This window comes from Cottoperca gobio, chromosome 6 (genome assembly GCF_900634415.1).
Source record: "Cottoperca gobio chromosome 6, fCotGob3.1, whole genome shotgun sequence".
NCBI lineage: Eukaryota > Metazoa > Chordata > Actinopteri > Perciformes > Bovichtidae > Cottoperca > Cottoperca gobio.
The window spans coordinates 20594439-20608160 of NC_041360.1; the positions used below are offsets into that span (position 1 = coordinate 20594439).

Sequence of the window (13722 nt, forward strand, 5' to 3'; positions counted from 1 at the left end):
CCCTCCTTACTGCTGTAAAAGCAGGAGGAAAAAAAAAAGAGAAAAAAAAAAAAAGGAGGAAGAAAGGAAATCGCAGCCATACGGGCTGTGCTCCCCCAGCCGAACTGTATCTGCATTTTAACGGTGGGAGAAAAGACGCTATATGGCGATGTGCTCCTCCCTCCACCCTGCCAACCTCATCTGTCAGCCATTAGTTAATCAGGGCTGGTAACACAGAGCACAGAGAGCTGGCACAGCTCGTGGGACCAGAGGACAGCTTCACCTCTGAGAGCAAGAAGAGGGCAAGGACTCAGGGACCTCTGCTTCACCGATCTACAGCTGGGCTGCTTCACTCAGCAGCACCCACTCAGGTAAGACAATTCCACTTTTCACTCACTTTCAGCCAAGTTACCGTCTAGCTGCTTTATTCTTCTTACTTAAAAAATATTGGTGCCTGTGTTTGGAGACATTTTAAATAATTGATTTCATGTCCTTTGAACGTTGTTGGCTGATTATTTAAAAGCACAGTTTGTATCATGATAGCGTTCGATGCTTATACTGTATTTAAACTATGTATGTCATATTCAGTTTAAATTGGTTATGTTGGTGTGAAGTGTTACTGAGTTGTGACAGTGTTTTGAATATATCGAAAGATTCTAACTTTGACATAAAGACGAGGAACAACTCATCGAGTAGAAAACACATAAATCAACGGGTCACACGGGAAATTAATCAGTCTTTCGACAGATTTGCCCGCCCACGTTGTCCCAGCAATTAATTTCACATGATTAGGCAGGTTAAATCTACTATAATCCGGTGAGGTTCACCTAAACATAATGCGGATTACTATCAAATGGGATGACTCGACCGCTTTTTGTGAAACAAGTTTGTTGAAACAAGAAACCGAGCAGAACAGAACGTCTGCAGAGAGACATAATTGATATTTAAAGCCATGCGTAATGACCAGGCAGCTCTAAATGACTCTACTTAGTGGCTCCAAAGCGGCTTTCTTTGATTTGATAGAGTTCCACAGTTCTGGAACAAATCACATAATTGAGTGCTAAACCAGACCCAGCTAATTCATGCCTTTTCTAAAAACCATAAAACCACCTGGGGAGTTTGGATATCTGATTTTGATTCAACTAAGCAAATATGATTTCTTAAAATATAACTTTTAACAGGATTAACAGACTGATATCAGAGACTTTCCTTTGTCTAGGACTGGCAGGCGTCAACCTCAAGATGACCCCACCCACTGCATTACTGTGAACAGGTAAGCCAATAGGACACATGGAAACTGTTAGGCATCCAGGAGAAACTCCACTGGAGTTTACATATCTGTCACTCAGCTATCAAAGCAGCTAATACTGAACAGTACCTCACACAGAGTAGGTAGATTCCACAAAACCAACAAAGATCAAAACTGCTTTGTCTAAAAACATTTATTACTGCGAAAACTATAATTACAAGTCTTTTTGTTTTGGTGATGAAAGCAGAACTGGGTGTTTTGAAAACAAAGGTTTATGAGGCTTAGATAATAAAAAAAGACATAAACATCATGGTGTCATAAAGTCAGATTTGGCCAGATATTTGTATTTAACATTGTTTGAAATGCTGGTTTATTATATACTATATGCTAAATATTGATTTACACAAATTGTATTACAAAACAAAATCTGTTAATAGGACTGCAGCCAAGGTAGTAATATACCATGAAGCTTAAGAAGAACGATGCATTATTAAGTATAAAGTAAAAGCTGCTAATAGACAATTGAGTTTTTTGTTATTTGTTTCCTATATTTAGTGTTTCTAAGTGAGACCATATCTTAAAATGTAAGAGCTAAGGTCAAATTCCAATCACATTGCAGCACGTTTTGCAATGCAAGAGGATGGTAATACCAAGCATATGGTAACTGTAGTTACACAGACTTTTCAAAGGAGCACAGTGTTGACCCAGAGCAAGAACAAACTTGCAAGTGTAGACTGTGAAGGGAGTGCATAATTATACCCGGGGATACATGTTGTCAAGGTTGTGAGATATAATTAAAAAAAAACTAACTGCTCATGCAAAATCTTAATTTCTGCATTATAACAAATCAAGCAAGTAGCAATAGTTGGGAACTGAATGCACTTTAAGATAGTGTCAAGTCTTTTGTTATAGCGTAATCAGTGTGTCCTCTGGTGCATAGAATAAACTGCATATAAAAAAAAAAGAAGGAGACAAGGGAGTAAAATAAAAGCTCACAGAACATTCAGGCTGCTTTTCTATTCATGGTCTTGTTTTGCAGTGAGGTTTCAAAGACAGAAGTCAAAACAACACATGTTGTCAACATGGGAACAGCTGGTAACAGCGGCGTCATGGAGCCGAGGAATGTCAAGAGTCATAGATCTTTTATCCATCAGGCCAAAATAGCTACCCAGCCTTGTTTGAAATCATGCACAGGAGCAGTGTGCTAAATGTATGTACACAACTCACCTCACGCTAACCTTTGCTTTAACTTTAACCGTGACCAATCTCACAACGTGATAGAAACCACATGATGAATTTAACATGCAAATATATCCACATAAGATTTTGCTGACAGTAAAATGAAGTACAGTTATGAATTTCAAGTTTTCATCCCAGGATGTTGAAATAATTTCCTGTCTCTGTCAATGCAGTTCCGGACAGACAGTCAGCTTGCAGGAGCTGCACACTCATCTTTAAAGAGTTAAATAAACAACCGGTGGAGTAGGCATATACAGTTTCAACATAGTTTCCTTTCTTTTTTTTAAAGTCAACACCACTCAGAAAAGATACACCAAGAAACCATAAGTCAAAACGAAATGTTCTAAACATTCCACTGACAGCTTTTTCCATTACTTAGTTGCACTGAAACATCTAGCGAAGCTCAAATCAGTGCTCTGCGTCGGACGGGAAAGAGGAACGACTGTAGAAAAGATAGAAAAAAAAGCTCGTTCTTGATGACAGAACTTGAAAAACACAGCAGACCAGCCGTAAAGTTATAAAGCGGTGACCTTTGACACAGAACATTCAAGTCTAAGTCCCTCTTCCTGCTAAATGTTACACAGCTGCTTTTCTAATCTGTCATAGCAACCAGCTTGCCACGGCTTGCATACGGGGAAGTATGGACAAGCTCCAAAAAGTGAATGATCCTGGCCTTGCATTTACGTTTACAAGAAAAGAAAAAAGATGGAAATATAAAGCAAGTGTCGCATGAGAAGGAGAATAACATAGTTTTACATTGTAATGGAAAAAAATAGGGAATGGAGGAAAATCCACAACATCTTATTACAACATATCCACAAGCAGAACATTTATTACAATAGTCCAGCATTATAGAGGCCGTAAGGAGCTGTGTCCTTTTAATACCTTACCACCCCAAACCCCTTTGTCCACTGCGTCTCTATTTGAAGCTCTGCTAAACCTTTGCCTGGTCTCAGTACAGATGCATCCATCAGAGGAGAAAACCCACCAAAAACACTGTATAAGTGAGAAAAATAAATGAATAAAAAGTTAAATTATTCCTGATGTTCCCTGCCTGGTCTACACATTTCCAGCACAGCTACATTACAGATGATTTTCATGTGTCCACAACATCAAAAAATAAACATCAGGTTTTGGTTTCAGCACCTCAGACTCAACGAGGAGGATCCTTGAGTAGACCCACCGGTTCTCATCAAAGGTTGACACTTGAACAAGAGAAGAAGCCACGGTAGATACGAAATAACAACTGATAAACTGTATATTGAACGCAATAACTGCATGACGCTTGTGTAAAACGAGCTATTTGAATGAATTCTGAGCAGATTATTTCAGAGATGAGTGTTGTTTGTTATTTTTTAGGAACCTTTCATACAATTCTCTCTCTCTATCTCTCTCTCTCTCTCTCTATATATATATATATATATATATATATATATATATATATATATATAAAAGCTCTTTAGTTGTTAGAACTGGAAGGGACATTCTTCACTATCTTCTAATGTCTTATATTCTAAACTATTAACTGAGTCATCAGGAAAATAATTGGCGGACTGATGCACGAACACCCTTTGAATGTTAGTGTCTTAAAGTAGCAAGTGGAACAACTTTGATGAATAGTGCATGAATACTGACTGACACACTGGAATTTCCTCACATCTGTGGACCAGTGGCCCCGCTAACGTAGATCCATTGGAAACAGACCGACAGGTAGTTCACTCACATGGAAAGTACAGCAAACACCCTCAAATAGTACTAAACAAGTACAGCTAAATCTCTTGCCCTGTAGCTCAAACGTCACACAGTTGAAATGAATGATTATTAGCTCCCTGTTTCTTAAAGTGGGCTTAAACACCAAATCCATCACTGTCTCTCCCACAAGAGGGGACAAAGCTCTTTGACGGAGATGTCGAGTCCCACAAACTCCATTTCACTCCATCAACTCGATAGCATTGATAGACCCAAACAGGACCAGGCACCATTAAGTCTGACGTTAGCCTCATGTGAGAAGGCTATACGTTTAAGTGGAGTCTAAAAAGAGGCTTAAAACAACTTTATAATACTTGACCGACGAGTTGAGGAAAAGCAGGCGCACTCTACCTGTCTCAAAGTGAGGCCATGTTCCCTATTATTCGATGAGCCTGGGGTAGACCGACCTAAATGCTTCCAGACTTTCACGCCCTGTCTCCTCTCATTTTGTCTTACTCCATCTGCTCCCAACTCGGATCCCCCACAAAATAACATCTGACTGGATGGGCTCCTCTCTTCATTTATTCTAATGTCTTGCACAATCTCACTGTGGTTCAACTCCTTTCCAGATGGGGCTTTTCTCCAACAGGGACAGCATTAATATAATCTTGTAACTGCTCTCTAAGCTACAATAAGTTGTGAGGATGTTTATGCAAGTGCTGGAAAATGTAGTCTTTACTGCAGTGGGTAATGCCTTCATGTTATTCGACTGCTTGACCCAAAAGAGTCTTCCATTCCTTATGCGAAAGCCATGCAGTGATCCAAATATTTATAATCTTCAGATAACATCTCACAGCATCTGGCTATCTGGAAGTCTTAATGGTTTGCCAACATTTGCAGGCCATAGTGCTTTGACTTTTAACCAGCATATCATCAACTGAACTGTTTTGCTTTGTCTCAAAGGCCGAATTGAAACATTAACTCCCGACTCAGATTTAGATTAAAGCCACGACAATAAGCACGCCGGTGAGGACGAGGGAGGGGACCTTCCAGCCACCGCTTCAATTGCTAACACTTCACTTGGTCTGGAAACACAAGTCCAATGATGTCACGACCAACTGACCCCAGGGCGACAGGTTTGGAGAGTGTTCTTGTCCACTTCCCTCAGGCCAAAGTCAAGTATGTCAATGTTGTGCATGTGGATTTCATTTGAAGCAGCATGATTAGTTCACAGACGCTCAACTGCGATCCCCCTCCATGGGAAACCCACCCTCGACAGGAAACGCTATGTTTTTGTTAGCAACAAACAGACATAAATTACCAAAATTGTGCGTTGGTTGCCAATTTATCACACACAGCCGTATTGTTGCTGCTTGACGTCGACACAGCTTTTAAGGTCATTAGCATTAGTTAATGATATTTACATTCCTGATAGTTTGTGTTGAACTGTGTCTGCAATCATACCTTTGTGCAATAAATGTGATAATTGTTTGGTGTCTTTTCTTCTTTATAAATGACAAATGTGTTTTGATGACCTGTATTTTGGTAATTGAATATAACTTTGGCAATCGTTCATTGATTTTGAAGCTGTCACTGCAAATTTAAAAAATAGTTTTTGGGGCATTATTGTCTCTCTGTTATTGTATGTCAGCATTAAAAATGACTCTCGGTGATCAAATGTTATCAGGAAGCAATGCACATTTGTGAATATTGTCAAGATGGTAGTAAACCATCGTTTGGCTGAAACTCATTACAGGTAATGGTGTCTTTGGAATAATAAATGTGTTAACTGCTTTCCAAAGAGGGGAATTAACATTATACTATAATATGGAATCCTTTTCATGTTTTCATGTGTGACATTTCTGAAATATATTTGATGTATGGAAAAAACGTAAGGTCAAAAAGACCAGGATTTTATTCATGAGCTGCAAACTGATGTGATATTACGTGTGCCGAAGAAATAAAGTGTTATTGTTTAGCATAGAAAGATATTCTGGAGCTGCTACCAACAGAAGAGGCCGCTACTTAAGGTAAGACACCCTCTGAAGCCATGAGAAATATGTTGACAATGTTATGTAATGAAACGCCTTGACCATTTTTATTACCCTTTGGACTTCTAAACGTTTGCCAATGTTTAATCTTTGGTTCTATGAAATGATTTGATTATCTTTCTAAATGGTATGACAGCTTCCTGTAATATATGATAGAAGGCACATGCATAAAGGTCATTTAATAGCCGATGTTAGCTTCTCATTTAAGTTGAATCATTTCAGTTTAGTCTCGTGTAACTTCACTGTTGCTTTATATAGAGCTGTATTACATGGATGCTTCAGTACAGTTGGTTAATAGGAAGCGTCCTCTTGTAGAATTAATTGATATGGTCTATTTAGAGTTGTTTAAAACCTATCCTAAAGTATTTACTTAAATTACTATTTGAACATACTTCGCTGATATTACTTCTCACACATAAAAAGCAATTTGTATGTTTGCTTTACTTCAAAGAATGACATCATGACAATATCAAATGCGTATTTCAATCAGCAGTTTTTAGTAAACACTGACTTTCCAGGGCTTGCCTTTGGATCTCCTCAACTAAACAACCCTTTGCCAACATGCATTAATACCAATTATTGTTGTAGTAAAAGTAATACTCCGTCTGTCTCCTGCCAAATGCATTACAGAGAACTCCATTAATGCAATGGTAAACAGATGTGCCACCCAGCGCCAAAGCTTGATTTGAACTGTATTCCTTTTCTCCAAGGACATTACAAAATAAAATGTTAAAGTGCATAAAAGAAAAAGGCCCGCAGTGTTTTTACATTACATTATGTCTGTGAAGTACTACAGATACCATAGAAACCCCCCAAAGACTGAATTATTATATTATTGCTGCCAAACTGAATGAAGTCAATTTAAGGTCAAATAGCAAAATACCACATAATGACCTACAAGTCAAGTCTTTGCTATGAGATGTTTATAGTAACTCACCTACACACTACATAGTGCATGAAACATGCTGTGTGCATTGCATGCCCATCATTTACCAGAGCTATGAAACTACTGTATATGAAGGAATAACTGCTGTGTCAACAACTGTTCTCTTAAAACAATAAACTATATTCTAAGTGTTACTACGTTGCCGTGAACTGTGTCTTATTTTTGTTTTCACAACTTGTATGGCTGTTCCCTAGAGAGACGTTCGTAGGATTTATATGTGTTCATAACCTAGCATGTATTGAGCTCTTCCTTTAGAGTGCAAAGCAAATCCCTAAAGTTGTTAAAGGCACAGTCCTGTATTTGGTTTTCCAGCAAAATATTGCATTGAGAAACAACACAAATTTCACAGTTATGTTTCTTTAATAATCTTTACAATGGGAAAAAGCTAATTCAACATGCTTATGTATTTTTTGCATGTGAATGAAATAAATAGCAAAAAGAACAACAACCAACCAACATATGCAAAATAAAGTAGAGTTGTTCGCTTGAGTTCGGCAACTTTGCACCACAGGATAAAAAAAAAAAAAAATGAAGGAGTGGGAATGAAACTGCCAGGGCTGAGGAGTCTTGGTTGTAGTGGAAGTCTTGGTTGAGAATGACACACACACACACACACACACACACACACACACACACACACACACACACACACACACACACACACACAGCGGGAGAAGCAGAGGCACAAAAAAGGAGACTGCACACATCCTCGCTGAGAGGACGGCAACATAAATACAGACCCAACTGCAACACTTCACCTGAAATATGTGTCATGATCATTTCATGTGGCCTTAACAAAAACATAACTCAGGGTGCTTACATGTCACATTTAAATGCCTGCCTCAGAGCTCAACACACACTCAGACTGTATAAGGCAAAAAGATACTGTGGCTCCTGCGTTGAGTGAGAGCTCTACATTTGCCGGGATGAGTTATAAGTTGTCACAGAGCTCTTAAATTCTGAACTGACCTTAAAGTGTAACTTGATTCCTGGCTGAATAGCAGTAATTCATAGCCTAGTTGCACCTGTAACCACGCCTATCAGTGATGTCATGGTGACTGACACACCCTGGAGTACACCTCTACATCACTGCAGCAAGGTTAAGGGTTAAACTACTGAGACAGTACTTGCTCTTTAAGACTATAACAAGAGAAAACAATAAGAGCAGCTTGTTTTGACGATATTGTTAAGATAAAATCTGCTCTTCTTACTGAGCTGACTAGCCAATGGGATTCAGCTGTATGATGCTGTGAACTGCCAATAATTAATAGTTTCCATCAGCTAGCCTTTCCCAGTAGCATAATGTTTTAAATACAGATTAAAAAACAAAGCTGAAGCCTTCTGAAAATGAATGTGACTCAATACAACAGGACTAAAGCCACCCATAAGCCTTTATAGTTGCTCTCGGAGTAGCATGTTGATATCACTGATCAGGTCACATGACGTAGCAAACAGGTGTTCTCTTCGCATACTGTAAAAAAGGCCCGAATCAGGAGCGTTCAGGTGACATGTGTGTGTAATGACAAATAATTCAAGTAAAGTGTTACAGCAATCTAAACTGGAACAAAACATTAAAGCTGCAACAATTAATAATCTATTGTAAACAAATAAATAAGTTTCATTTGAAAAAAAAAAAAAAAAATCCTTCAGAAATACAAAAACTGGCCAAAGGAAAAAAGAGACACAGCAACAAATGACTCTAACTTTATAAGGAGGAGGTATCTGTGTGCTTCAGTTTGTTTTATGGACAACGATGAAAGCTGAGAAGAAAAAAAACGTCTCAATGATAACCCCGATTTACTGCACCGACAGTTTTATGTTCATAAAGCTGCACTGATGCTGCCAGCCTGGAAATATGATAAAACTCTATTTTTTTCTGATTCCGACAAAGCACCATTATATAATGTTACTAAACTAATAGCACCATAACCTTATCATAATGAATATTAATGTGACTATTGCCGGTTTTGTTTGTGTGGCTGTTTGCAGCTGGATTAAACCTCAGACTGACTTCCTTTCACAGAAACGACGTTAGGATTGAATCCAATGATCAACACATATAATGATTCATTCTGGCAAACCATCGTTTTCTGTGATAAAACAATTGCTTGTGCCCAATGGCTTGATTGTATATAAAGTAGGAACCGGGTGAAAAGAATGTATGAATGCTAATTACAGTGTAGTGTATAAGGATTTCTGCCTATTTTACTATGTGATATAGACTACATCATATATTGTACAATATACTTTATTGAAACTTAAAATAACAATTTCCTATAATGCTTATTTTTCAATCATTCTGCATTTTAAGGCACTTACTTTTAATTTAGCTTTTGGAATATTGTTCGTACGATGTATTTGTATCTTGTGTTTAATAGTTTTATTTGCTTTTGTGACATTGAAATAGTTTTAACCTGACAGAGATTGAGTCATTATGAATTGCATTTCAACTTAAGTAAAAAACACATTATCAAAAATACAAATGAAACATGGTTTGATAATATTTTCCTCTGTACAAACTGTATTTACTCATAGAGAGATACGAGAGGTCTGACCAAGAGCACCAGCAAAAATATTAAATAGAATATTCAGTAACGAAAACTAGCTACTTGAAAAATAAAGTCATACTGTACAAAGATACACATACAAAATACACCGACAGTCATTTGTTGCTGTTCAATAAAGGTCATAATATTAACTCTTATACACAAATATACACTTGTGTACTTCGGATACAGGGTGAAGACAGCAATAACAACAAAGAACATTTACTTCACGCCTCATATATGAAATAAATATTTTCTAGAGTCATGCCTCGACAAATATATGGCATTGTTGGACAACACTGTCCTGATTTATAGGTCCTAATTTGGAGCCTTGGCTCAAAATGGGATCCATGTGTTTTTAATGATTCCCTAAGTGGAGCAGCATTGTGTTTTTGTGTATTTATTTTTTTGCTTGATTCTAATCAGCACCATGCCACTGCAAGGCCCATCTGGGTGGGCTGGAGCTAGCTAGCCAACAGTTGCACCAGATACCCAGCGCTCACTTCAGGACCTCCGACAGTTTTCAAAAACAACACTCTACATACATACACACGTCTGAAGTCATCTCAGCACACACCATGTCTACTCACAGTGACGCGCCCTCAGTGAGGAAGATAAGTGTTGGAGAAAAACGAGTGAGTACTATCGTACCGGCTTCCATGGTCGGCGGTGCCAGGAGGCAGAGCCTGGGCAGGGCTGCAGGTTGCATTGCTCCATGTCGGGCGGCTTGTCCAGGATGTCGCAGTTGTAGTCGTTGAGCCTCTGGCCGTTGGGCCTTTGACAAACCACCAGGCGAGTCCTCCTTCCTCCTCCGCAGGTCTGAGTGCACTGAGGTTAGCAAAAAAATAAAAAATGTATTATGTATATATTATATAATATAATAATTCTGTACGTGTCTCAAAATGTGCTTGAGTGGAGCAGTTCTGATCTGTTTCAGCACAGGACTTTATAAGAGCTGTTTCAGATGAGATCGGACACATGCTTGTTTTTGAGACAGACAGACAGAAGATGAGGATGAAACACAAACATTGTGAAATATATATATATATATAAAAAAATTGCTTTTTCAAACTGTAAAAATAACCTCACCTCTCCCCAGACACCGTAGTTCCACAGAGGACAGGGCCCAGAGTCGCAGCTCTTGGACTCGGCAGGTTTGACCCTCTCGTCGCAGTAGCTGTTGCTGCGTCCGTCGGCATCCTGACAGACCACCACTCGCCTCTGGAAGCCTCCTGCACAGGTACTGGAACACTGCAGAGCACACAGTGTGTCAACGAGGTGCAACACGACAAACACACAAATGTGCAGCACATACTTTATGCATAAAAGGCCTAGTATGAGTAATTAAACACATTTCTTACTTTGACTATTGGGATAGGGCGGATGGACATATATATATATATATATTTTGGTTATTGCTGTGTATATATTATTATTTCTTTACCTATATCTATTCTATTCTATTCTAAACTCAACCTTCACTTGCTCGCTTTTTCTGGAGCTTTTGACTGTATCAAGTTTTCAGCCAACATGGACGTAAGGTCCTTCAAGTTTTTTGTTTTTTGTATCATTGGGAAACGATCTATGCCGAACATATGACCACTTGTTATCATGTATAATACTGTCCAGAAAACAATAGTAGATACGTTTGTAGGAACTCTATCGTCTAACATCGTATAGCATGTCAGACACTCTACAGAATGCACCGATTGAATCATGATGCTACTGTATGTATGCAAACACACACAAACACACAAAAACACACGACACATAACGACCTGTTATGCTGAATTTACCTGAGTCCAACCAAAGCCAAACCCAGCTGCAGCACTGTTCAAAATGATCTTCTATGAAGGACAATCTCAAACACTGAACAACACAGCCTTGAACAGAGCAGTAGGTACACTCTGCATCCAATTAAAATGACACATCCACACTGTCAATGGGAGTGAGCACATTCAATGCTCTCTATATGTGAGGGAGGACAGCACAGAGTGAGCCTGAACAGCAGTGCTTCCAGTCAGGTTCATTATGTGAGACTGAACAGTGCACTGGGATGAATGCCTCTGCTGGGGAGGATTTAGAAAATAGAACAATGTTCTTCCCACGACTTTCGGAAAAACAAGATAAAACCTCATAAATCATTTATGTCCTAATTCATCTGTAGAATAGAGTTTCACACTGAAGATAACCAGGTATTTTTGATAGAGTAACAACCATCTATTACTGACTTGTGCTTATTAGGTGTATAATGAAAAACGCCAACGTTTGGTGCAAAATGTTTTCAATCATCAGGGAACAGATCTTTACTTTAAAACAACAAACTACGCTGTATTTAAAAACCAAATATGTCTCTTTGCTTTTAATGTTTGCGATAAGGTCTGGTCTGGGTACACAAGGGCAATTTCATGGCAAAACTGATTCTAAAATAGCAGCAAAACGACACACAGGAGACACAACCCCAACTGCACCAATGCCCCTATTTTGGCATTAACAGATTCAGTGCAGACGTGAAAATGCCAGACACGGTTAAACGCAGAAACATGTAATTGAGCGTGACAAAAGAAACATTGTTCCTGCAATTGATTCAAGGCCAAGGGCATTAAGATAATGAAGAGCCTGAATTACCCCAGACCATTTGGGTTTGTTCATGCCCAATCAATCTCAGCCTAAGAATCAAGGCCCTACCTTGAAGTAATCTACAGATTAGTGCTGAACGTCTATACACACACTAACACATATAAATACATATATACACTTCGCAATCCCTACTATGCATTGCATCCTTTCCCTCTGTGCTGTTTGTCTCTGCCCTGAGAAATGAAAACATCTGCTATGTGAATGTGTTCACAAGAATGTGTTTACAGACATGACAACACCTTACATACTATGTACCATGATGGCCATACATGAAACACATTGAATTCTTTATTGGCTTTCTTATGAAAGTAAAATTGCATGTGCCAAAACAGAATATTTACTAGGCTCCCTGAGATGGTCTTAATTGGTTTCCTGAACTTGACAAGTAAATTATGCAAATTCTGACGGGTATTTCTTAAAATGATTCTATCCACAACGCAATATACTTGTGCACAGCCCTATTTCCCCCAAAGATCACATGCTGAACATACTGCGCCCCAGGGTCCGGTCCTCCACTGGTTGTCTGCCGAGGGCACATTCCAGCTGCTGTGCCCGGGATGGCGTCCTGGGTCCTGGGGATATCCGTAAGGCTGGTCATTGATGCGCTGACGGTGGTAGATAGAGGGGCAGGGTGCAGTGTTGCACTCTTGTTCTGTTGCAGGCTTCTCATCCGGGTCACAGAATGACTGGTCCACTGGCTGGTGGTAGTTAGAGCAGACCACCTGTCTGGTGGTTCTTCCAACGCCACAGGTCACTGAACACTGGGGACAGGATAGAGAACCAAGGTGTTAAAAAACTCAGGTGAGGGTTAGGGTTAGGTTTAGGGTTAGGGTTAATATTTTCCTTTAGAATTTGCTTCGAGTTCTAGAAATTTCCCAAAGGTAGAAATCTTGGGTAAACTTCATGGTCTGCATCGCTACGAGAACTGTTTACTACACTGATGTGTTGTTACGTGATGATGTAACTGAGTACTTTGCAAAAATGTAGCAGATTTCCTGCCATATATATATCCTTCATAATAGTGCAGCCCAAAGAGTCTGTAACTGTGTATTCAACGGGAGGAGAGAATTTACTACATATGACATGAATTTAAGGAACTTAAGACTACTTTGTCCTCTGAGAAATAAAACAAGGGCTTTTATATTTAAAAGGACTTCATTTTGCATAAACACATGATTAAAAGATCACGACAATATCTGTAAATCATCCCTGGCTCCTCAGCTGCAAGTTAAACAATCCCAACACTGGTCTTGTAGTGACATCATCCAGAGTTTTGGCTCTCTTGCCATGCTGACATCCACAAATCAGTACTTAACTGTGCAAGATCATAGCTGTATCAAACACCCATTTAGTTTCAGCGTGATTTTAACAGTGTGGGAAAAA

The 13722-nt window shown here is 39.0% G+C and overlaps 1 protein-coding gene and 1 long non-coding RNA gene across 2 annotated transcripts in view; one reads left to right on the plus strand and one right to left on the minus strand.

Moving 5' to 3' along the window:
* Nucleotides 1-13722, minus strand: part of LOC115009426 (A disintegrin and metalloproteinase with thrombospondin motifs 20) — a 72040-nt gene that overhangs the window by 10144 nt on the left and 48174 nt on the right. The window contains 3 exon segments of the mRNA XM_029433385.1: nucleotides 10351-10527; nucleotides 10789-10950; nucleotides 12831-13100. Coding sequence (XP_029289245.1) covers nucleotides 10351-10527; nucleotides 10789-10950; nucleotides 12831-13100 — 609 coding nt within the window.
* LOC115010020 (uncharacterized) lies at nucleotides 96-5632 on the plus strand. The gene is made up of 4 exons (XR_003832404.1): nucleotides 96-350; nucleotides 1199-1252; nucleotides 3611-3695; nucleotides 5120-5632. It is a non-coding gene; the product is annotated as an uncharacterized LOC115010020 (long non-coding RNA).